The 9,697-nt window shown below is 39.7% G+C and overlaps 1 protein-coding gene across 2 annotated transcripts; it reads left to right on the plus strand.

Annotated features, from left to right (window-relative positions):
- Nucleotides 1-43: 43 nt before the first annotated feature.
- On the plus strand, nucleotides 44-8,195 carry MBD4 (methyl-CpG binding domain 4, DNA glycosylase). 2 transcript variants are annotated; one of them, XM_078074835.1, is made up of 8 exons: nucleotides 44-377; nucleotides 1,402-1,628; nucleotides 2,028-2,860; nucleotides 5,248-5,319; nucleotides 5,397-5,531; nucleotides 6,164-6,313; nucleotides 6,812-6,915; nucleotides 7,829-8,195. In XM_078074835.1, the coding sequence occupies exons 1-8, from the start codon at nucleotides 276-278 to the stop codon at nucleotides 7,904-7,906; spliced, it is 1,701 nt and encodes a 566-aa protein (XP_077930961.1). In that variant the 5' UTR covers nucleotides 44-275; the 3' UTR covers nucleotides 7,907-8,195. The 2 variants fall into 2 exon arrangements, with proteins under 2 accessions (XP_077930961.1, XP_077930958.1); XM_078074832.1 differs by having other exon boundaries at nucleotides 45-377; nucleotides 5,245-5,319.
- Nucleotides 8,196-9,697: the final 1,502 nt, after the last annotated feature.

Genomic DNA, 9,697 nt, shown 5'->3' on the forward strand with positions numbered 1-9,697 from the left:
TGCGCAACTAAGGCGCGCGCGACTGGTCGGAATGGGCGGAGGGCGGTACGTCTTCCTCGACGAAGGATTTGATTGGCTGAGCCGTGAAAATGGTGGCTGTGGACAACTAGGTGGCCGGAAAGCTGCTGTGGAGTCTGACAAGCTTTCACCACTTTCGGCTCTTGATTTCAGCCTAGCGTTCTGAGCTGAAGAAGTTTTCGCATCTGATTCTGCTCCGCTCCTCGGGCGTCGCACCCTCTCGGCCATTGCTGCTGTCGAAGCCCCCCCTGAAGGGCATGGCTGGGATGGAGAATCCGAGCCTGGGGGACTGCGGAGCTGCCCCCTCGGTCACCTCCAGTGAGCGCTCAGTGTCAGACCGGCCTTGTGACCTCCGGCAAGTTATAGTCCCCTTTCGGGACTCATTTTCACCATCTGTAAAATGGGAGCGGGCTGGGGTGCGTAGAAGGTGGATGGGCCTTTCTAACCTAGGATCGACAGATCTCGAGACCCACAGGGTTAGTTACTTGGAGCAGTGGCTGTAGCTCAGGAACTCTTCCAGTGGGTTCAGTCAGCCCTGGGGTGCATCCTGCTTCGTTAGCCGGAATGACGAAGGAGCTGGAAGGAGCAGAGAGGTTTTGTGCAAGGGGTGCAAGGAGAGGTCAGCTTGGGCTGGAGGATCCTAGGAAGACCTTGGAGGAGAGGTCATGTTAAGCAGCCAAGGGTGCCCCCAAAATGGGTCCTATAAGAAGTTACAGAGGCGGGGTGCCTGGGTGGCTCAGTCGGTTAAGTGGCTGCCTTCGGCTCAGGTCGTGATTCCAAGGTTCTGGAATCGAACCCCGCATCCGACTCCCTGCTTAGCGGGAAGCCTGCTTCTCCCTCTCACACTCCCCCTACTTTTGTTCCCTCTCTCGGTGTATCTCTCTCTCTGTCAAATAAATAAAATCTTAAAAAAAAAAAAAAAAAGGTTACAGAGACAGCCACAGGCATGTATCCTGTGGCCAGGGCCTGGTGCGTAGTAAGCATCACTTATTTGGGGAGAAGGAGGGTGTCTCACTGACTCTTCTAAGCAGTTCTGTTGATCCCAGGTTAAGAGCTCATCTATTGGTTCATATTTTTAAATTTATGCCAAGTGTCACCAGAAATTTTTATAATAGCCCTGTTCAGTAATTAACAACAACAAAAAGTTTCTAGGGAATAGCTTGAGCTTTTCATTGTGCAGAGACTTCCAACCCTTTGTAACCCATGTTGGAGGACAGGAAGATATTCACATAGCATAAGACTGGTCCATACTGATTTTAATCTCTCCTGTAGTCTAAATTTTAGTCCATATGGTTCCTGCTCTGTCATGGATTGAAATTGAATAAGCAGAGGAAAATAAATTTTAAATGAGCTGATCACTTGTACTTTGTTTTTTTCAGCGAGGAAGATGGTGCTCTGGGATCAGAAAGAGTGGGAGAAGATGAGAAGCAAGTGGTAATAAAAAGCAGCAGTGAGTGTAATACCCTACTGCAAGAATCCATTGCTTCTGCTCAGACTGGTGATACTACAATGACAGAATGCCATAAGTCTGTCCCATGCGGATGGGAAAGAGTTGTGAAGCAAAGGTTATCAGGGAAAACAGCAGGAAGATATGATGTATATTTTATCAGGTGAGCATGCAAGGCCAAATCATTTTATCTAGACAGGTATTGGGAAAGCATCACAGAAATCTTGGCTTTTTTCTGTTCTTACCAGAAATCATTATAGATTTTATTCCTTGAGTGTCACTGGTTAGTTATATCAAGTGATGTGGGGATAAGTACATATATCTTCTGCAAACTGTTGCCCTTAAATTTGTAAATTTGTAAATAATTGTAAAATTATTTTATACTATCATAGAGGAAACTATTTAAAAGTGCCACTTTATTACTTTTTTTTGTAATTTTAAATGACAAATACCCATGGCAACATTTGGAAATTATTAATTAAAAATCTGAAATATGGTCCAATTCTTTTTAAGGTCACTTTTATTTACTAGCAATAAGTTTTTTTTTAATATCATTTTCTAGCCCACAAGGACTGAAGTTCAGATCCAAAAGTTCACTTGCTAAATACCTTCACAAAAATGAAGAGACTTCTCTTACGCCAGAAGATTTTGATTTTACTGTACTTTCTAAAAGGGGCATCAAGTCCAGATATAAAAACTGCAGCATCGCTCCTCTGACATCCCAAATGCAAAATGAAAGTAATAGTTCAAACCGGAACCTCAGGACACGAAGCTGGTGGAAAAAAAATGTCTTTCCTCTACCAAGTGGTAGTTTGGAATTGCAAAATAGCAGAGGACTGTCTAACTTTAAAGAAGATGAGGGTGTTAATGATGTTGACTCCAGAAAGGTTAGAAAGCCCAAAGGAAAGGTGACTATTTTGAAAGGAATTCAAATTAAGAAAACTAAAACACGGTGCCGGAAGGGTCTTCCAGATTCTGCTCAAAGTAATAAGAAAAGAAAATCTGAGTGTAAAAAGGCAGATGCTGAAAGTGAACCTGTTGTGCAAGAAAGTCAGCTTGATAAAACACTCTCCATTTCTGATGCTGGAGCAAGCAACAAGACCCTCAGTGTAACTAGTGAAGAAAAGAGGCTTGTAAAAGAACAATCATTGGGTTCAGGATCAAATTTTTGTTTTCAACAAATAACTTCTGGCATCATAAACAAATTAAGTTCAACTGAAGAAGCAGAACACAACAAGAATTGTGAGGAAACCTTTTTAGAATCTGAGGAAATAAAAGTAGAAGTTGGGGAAAGGAAGGAACATTTGCATACCAACGTTTTAAAATGTGGCTCTGAAATGGACAACAGCTGCTCACAAACCGAGAAAGACTCTATTTCTGTGAAAATATGTCAAGGTATTCAGAGCACTAAAGCTGCTAATGAACACGTGATGAGTTTATACTTCCATATACTATATTTCATGCCTGTACCCAGTTAGGATGTGGGAATAGAACAAAGAAATAGGACTAAATACCAGATACATTGTACCAGTTGATCCTATTACCTTATTTAACTGATCTTCAAACCCTTTCCTATGGCATAGGTGGAATTGGCTGGCCACCGCCTTGCTATACCAGCTCAGGAGATTGTGCCATTTACAGCTGCTATCATCTCTCCCTGGTGCAATAGCTGGGACTCTCCTCAACAGTGCTTTCCCTTCCCATCTTCTTTCCAGCCAGTAATATTACAGCTTTAGGGAAAATGAAACGCTTCACTAGTGAAAAGGTTTGGGGAAGACTCCTTTTAATGCCGAAACGGGTTGAGAATAGTCTGTGTCTACTCTTTTGCACCCCTCCTCTTATTTATTACTGATGTGTGACTTCCAATTTTCAGTTTGTACATATCATAGTCATTTTTATCTTCTATTATAATGTAATGCTTTTCTAAAATGCTTCAGAGCTCTAAATAATTCAAAACTGTATTCACATAGTTCACCTCTTATTTGTAATATGCTCTTAATACAGAGTTCAGAGCTTAGCAGTATTGCCTTTATAATACCTCAGTGAATAAAAAATAAAAAGAAGACCTTTTGAGCAGCCCTCTATTAGTTATTCATTATGCCATTATGGTATAATGAATAACTCCTTTAAAGAAGAAGAAGAATTTTACTTAAAGTCCTGTCGGGAGACAGCCTGGACAAATTGGTGGAGCAGGGGGTTAGACTTGATTTCTGTTCTCAGTTCCACTCATGATTTTATGTCTTTGCTGTGCCTGGAATTCCTTTACCTTTAATAGAAAATGACCATATATACCTAGGAACTGCTTAAGAATTCAAGTCTCTCCTTTAAAGACTTTAAGCTTCTTAGAGCTTTGAGGTTTATGTAGCTTTATTGCCAGTATAATGGACAAATAAAATATTAAAAACATCCTTTTGTGACCAAAACAGAAGTATCCTATTCATCCTATACATAAAGAAGTTTAGTTCTCAGCACAAGATGAAGTACCCTGAGTTTAAGAAGTGTCCAATGGAATTGTAAAGACTTTCCCGTTGGCTTAGTTGGAAATTGAAAAGTAAACTGAGCTTCAGTCTCCTACTAATAAAGGACGCTAGTTAATAATTATTTATAGGAACCCACAGAAGAAATTATCATGTAACACTTAGTAAGAGTACTTTCCTTTGACCTCTTTTTTTACTTCCTACTAGGCTTTGCCTATTCGAACTAGAATAGCAAAAAACAGTAGCTAATTATCTGGAGAGCTGGATACCTGTCCCAATCTATAATTAGTCCCACTTTCATTTGGGGATTGTTGTTTAATTTCTAAGCCTTAGTTTGTTTATCTGTAAAATGGAGGTAATAATCCTTACCAGTCCAGTTTTTCACATCAAGAATATTGCAAAGTAAAATGAGAAGTGAAAAAGATGGCTTCACGCTATATAACTGCAAGGTATTATTAACTGACATTCAAATTTAGAGGGTAAGGCTATGGAGAGTATTAAATGTGATGATTTTAGAAACTTGGGAAGCCTGATAATGCTGGTCAGGTAGTCTGTTATGTTAACTGAGCTTCCCAGTAGATAGTGGTCTCAGTAGTCCAAGGTCCAAATCTTGGTTTTTCAGTAGGTTTTGTTTTGTCTGTGTCCTTTTTTGTTTTTTAAGTGTAAAAATATTCACTGCAGAAATTTTGGAAAATATAAAAAATTAAAGGAGAAAAGAAAAATTAGCAACAACCATTATACCATTTTGGTTTATTTCATTCTAATCTGTTTCTCTTTTTTCTTTCTTTATTAAATTGGGATAATATGTAGACTATTGTATTTTCACTTAAAAAGTTAAGGACATGGGGGAAAATATTCATGATATAGTCTCAAGATGTTTAATGACCACATTGTACAAATGTGTCATAATTTAAAATATTCCATATTATTTCTAATTTTTTAGTACTATGAACTCTGAACATAAATCATAGAGTACTAGTGTAACAGAGACCAAAGTTATGGACTTAAGAGCTGGACTGCCTGGATTTGAATTTCAGCTCTGACACTAACTGTGGGACCCTGGCCATGTTACTGAATTTATCTGTACTCACTCAATTTCCTTATCTGTGAGGTGAAAGTAAATAGTACCTAGCTTGTAGGTCATTAGTGGGATTAAGTTGGTTAATTTTTGTAAAGTGCTTAGAATAGTACCTGGCCAGTATTAAATGCTTTATAATAGTAGTGTGTTGTTATTTGCACCCCTGAATATTTCTCTAGACTAAGCCATAGCTTCTATAAACAATGTTCACTATTCCTTTTCAGAAGATAACATTCCACGGACACAAATAGAAAAAAGGAAAACAAGCCTATATTTTTCCAGCAAATATAACAGAGAAGGTATCCCTTTCCTAATCAGAAAATTAGATTTTAAATCTGTTTCAAGTGTTCAGCTCTGATGCAGTGTGTTTGTTTAGCTCTTAGCCGCCCTCGACGCAAAGCCTTTAAGAAGTGGACACCTCCCCGGTCACCTTTTAATCTTATCCAGGAAACACTTTTCCACGATCCATGGAAGCTCCTCATTGCTACCATATTTCTCAACCGGACCTCAGGTTTGTAGATTATTTTCATCTTTATCTTAGAGACAGTGTGATGAGGAAAAAGGGCACTGGATTCATTAGGAGGTCTGGGTTCAAGTTTAACTTTGAGTCTGTGTGACCTCAGGCAAGGACTTTCCCTTTCAGCCCTCAAACTCTTCACCTATGAGAAGGTTAGACTAGATGACATCCAAAGCCTTTTTAAGCACTACGGAACAGATTGTCATTTATTTTCTACTTCCAAACGAGTTTTGGTCAGCAGTGAAAATCAGTTACTTAACATTCCTCCACCCTCTGTCATGTGTAAAAGCATTTCTTTTTCATTGAATGCTTTCTTTAATGTCATTGGCACTTCATATTCCATATGCTTTTATACTAGTTATCTGATGACTGGATTATTTGAAAACTAATAATCAGGCAAGGCTAGGTATCAGTATGATTTAGCCATACTATTAGCCAAATAGCTGATAGATAGTGTTGACTTTTGACTCTCAAGGTGGTTGCCTTTTCAGGTAATGGCTTCTCCTCAGGGGTTTAAAAAAAAACAAAACAAAAACCCTCTGTATGAGATTTCTAGATGAGGAAGTACCTGAACTTAAAAACAGCCCATCTGGAGGCTTGTAATCACAGTTACTTTTACTTCCCAGGCAAAATGGCAATCCCTGTGCTCTGGGAGTTTCTGGAGAAGTACCCTTCGGCTGAGGTAGCAAGAACCGCAGACTGGAGAGATGTGTCAGAACTTCTTAAACCTCTTGGTCTCTACGATCTTCGAGCAAAAACCATTATCAAGTTCTCAGGTACTTTCCTGTATACCCAAAGGAAAGAACATAAACTGCCTATTTAAGAGAGCTACACCTTAAACTTTAATGTCCTTGCATGCTACATTAATCGAGGTCATTCAGCTTAAGCACTGAAGGCATTTAAAAACAGTCTGCTTGCCCCAAACCACAGTCCCTCACTGACCCAAGCAATAAATCTTTGCCCAACACTGGGACAGGTCATCTGGGCAGGATTAGAGGAAGAAGTCAGTGAAGCAGAATGCCCTGTTGACCTTAAGGACTTTGCCTCTGTCTAGTTAGCACAGCACAAAATAATAATGGTTAGTAAGTGGCAGGTGAGAGGTTCAGATGGGGTGCTGCAGGAAATCAGAAGAGAGCCATCAGAACTGGGGTTGTTAGGAAAGACTTTTTGCTGTCCCTTTCTGCCATTCTCACCATCTAGCTCTGCATCACCACATATTTAGGGAAAGTATCTTTCTAGAGGCTGACCTGATCTGTGGGGTGTTGTATTTTCAGATGAATATCTGACAAAGCAGTGGAGGTATCCGATTGAGCTTCATGGGATTGGCAAATACGGCAACGACTCTTACCGAATTTTTTGCATCAATGAGTGGAAGCAGGTGAGACCCACTCCCAGCCATAACATCTCCAGCATATTTTGTCTCTGAGGCAAAATAAGTCCATCCTTAGAGCTAAAACTATTTCTTGGGCACAGTTTTGTTCCAACCTTGAGGGGCACGTGGTGGCATGGGTCTATTGGCAGCAGGGAGAGGCTCCAGAGATACTCCCAACTCCATAAAGACTCCTTGGTGTGGCCTCTGACTGATCTCCAGCAGTTTGTCACTTCTGGCCCTGTGCTGTCATTCTCATTCATGTGTGGTCTCTAAGCCTGACATGGTTCTCCTCCTGTCACAGTCATACTAGCCTTCAGAAATATACCACTGAAGGAAAGCAGGCAGGTTTGGGCTTGGAACGTATGCTTGTTGGGTTTCTCCTACTGGTCTCAGACTGCTTTTATGGTAACTGGGCCCTACTTCAGCTACCCAGTCAACTGAGTATGCCCTGCCCACAGATATCCAGAGGGTGTCCTGGCAGCGGTGGTACTGCCAGGTGGCCCAGTACACTGCCCTCTTGGTCTGTGACTCACCTTAAAGCATTCAGCCAGTAGGTCTGGCCAAGCCCATCCCTGCTCCACCGATGATTGTGATCTGAGCAATCCATGTAACTCTCAGGGTCTATAACCTCCTTCTGGGAAATGGTATATTAGTACTTGGCTCATGTTATCACCACCCCACATGGTAGGTCACGGTGAAGATCAGTACTAAATTGGAAAGTACTTTGTGAAGGATTACCTTAATGTAAGGTATAGTTTTAAGCATTCATGAATCCAGTTAGGCTAAAGGTTATAATTTTCAGGTATGCTATCATAAGGTATTTTTCCCCTACCATACCTTTAAAAAGCCCATTTAAAAAATGTATTTCTGACGAACTTATATAAGGCTTCTGTCTCCTAATGTGTTGTATTTCTTCCAGGTGCACCCTGAAGACCATAAGTTAAATAAATATCATGACTGGCTTTGGGAAAATCATGAAAAATTAAGTCTGTCTTAAAATTCTTTGAAATTTTCAAACTCATTTTTTATACATTACCTTGCACTTGATTCTTAAGAGCTCCATTAACCACAACCAACTGCCTTTACAGGTATATAGATTGTAATTAGTCCAACTAGAAATATAATGTAGGTTTTCTTAATGTGTGTAACACTGGTAGATCTTTGCTACTGAACGTACTAGAACATGTTTTGAGATTTTTTTTTAAATAAATTGTTATTTGACAAGAATCCTAAAAATGTAAATGACTTTTCCAATAATAAAATGTGATTCAAAGTTGAAAAAAAAACTTTCATAGGTTCTCAGTAATACAAAGCAGATTTCTGTCATTGTTGCTTAAGGAAAGATTGAATTTTCTGTTCTCTTTCTATAAAAATGGAATTACACAGTTGTTATATAAGATGCAATCGAAGAGTTTACAGCCAAATATGTAAGAAAAGATATTATAGGGTATGTTAGGCAGTTAATTTATATTTTTATATTTTACTTAAAAAAAAGGTAACAATAAGATTCTTTTGTCATCATGTGTACTTGACGACTCTGTTTTAGCATCCATTTGATAACCTGTGAATATCTGCCTGCAGCTTTGTTTCAGAGTGTCAGCTTCTGGCTCATGCATTTTACCTTGACCCCCTTGTGAAAGCTCGAACATTTACCCATCTCTTAACCTGATGGAGGACAGGACCTTTTAAGTTTTGTATCTTTTTTTTTTTTAAGATTTTATCCATTTATTGGAGAGGGAGAAGCAGGCTTCCCACCGAGCAGGGAGCCCAATGCCAGGGCTTGATCCCAGGACCCTGGGATCTTGACCTGAGCCAAAGGCAGACACTTAACCAACCGAGCCACCCAAGCGCCCCTTGTGCCATTTTTAATACAGGTATTACAATGTTGTAGCTCAAATACTGAAACATTTACCTTAGAAAGAACTCATCAAACAATAACAGAAAATCCCAAGTTGTTAAGTCTCATTTACCAATTGCCATTTTAAGGTATAATTTGAAAATTAAATTGATTGAAGAAATGAAAAATAAATTGTTGGGGGGGAAATCGGAGGGGGAAACAAACCATGAGAGACTATGGACTCCGAGAAACAAACTGAGGGTTCTAGAGGGGAGGGGGGTGGGGGGATGGGTTAGCCTGGTGATGGGTATTAAGAAGGGCGCGTATTGCATGGAGCAGTGGGTGTTTTACACAAACAATGAATCATGGAACACTACATCTAAAACTAATGATGTACTGTATGGTGACTAACATAAAATAAAAAAATTTTTAAATTTTTTAAAAATTTAAAAAAGAAAAATAAATTGTTAGGGAAACTACCTATGTGGTCGGGTGGAGTGTGCTGTAGGACAAGTTGGTTGTTTCCACTTTAGTGAGCTAGTTTCAGTTTTTGGAGAGAGAGAAGGATTTTGACCAGAGAACGGGAAAACTGGCCATATCCCCCCCAACAAGGCAAACATCCACTTTATAACATCCCATCACATCTTTATTTAACAATCCTCAACATAGCATTTACTAAATGCAAACCCTGTGCTTGTGAGAGACACAAAGATGAAAAGGTTCTGTAAAGGGGTGCCTGGCTGGCTCAATCAGTAGAGCATGTAACTCTTGATCTCGGGTTTGTGAGTTGGAACCCCCTGTTGGGTGTAGAGATTACTTAAAATAAGATCTTTGAAAAAAAAAAAAGGTTCTGTAGAGACATGTGATCTCAGGGAGAGAGAAAGGCACACAAAATAATGGAACAAAAGGAGTAAGTTGTAGGGGCAAGATGCCCACACCCTGCAGCTAAGA

Source organism: Halichoerus grypus, chromosome 1 (genome assembly GCF_964656455.1).
Source record: "Halichoerus grypus chromosome 1, mHalGry1.hap1.1, whole genome shotgun sequence".
In the NCBI taxonomy this organism is placed as follows: Eukaryota; Metazoa; Chordata; class Mammalia; order Carnivora; family Phocidae; genus Halichoerus; species Halichoerus grypus.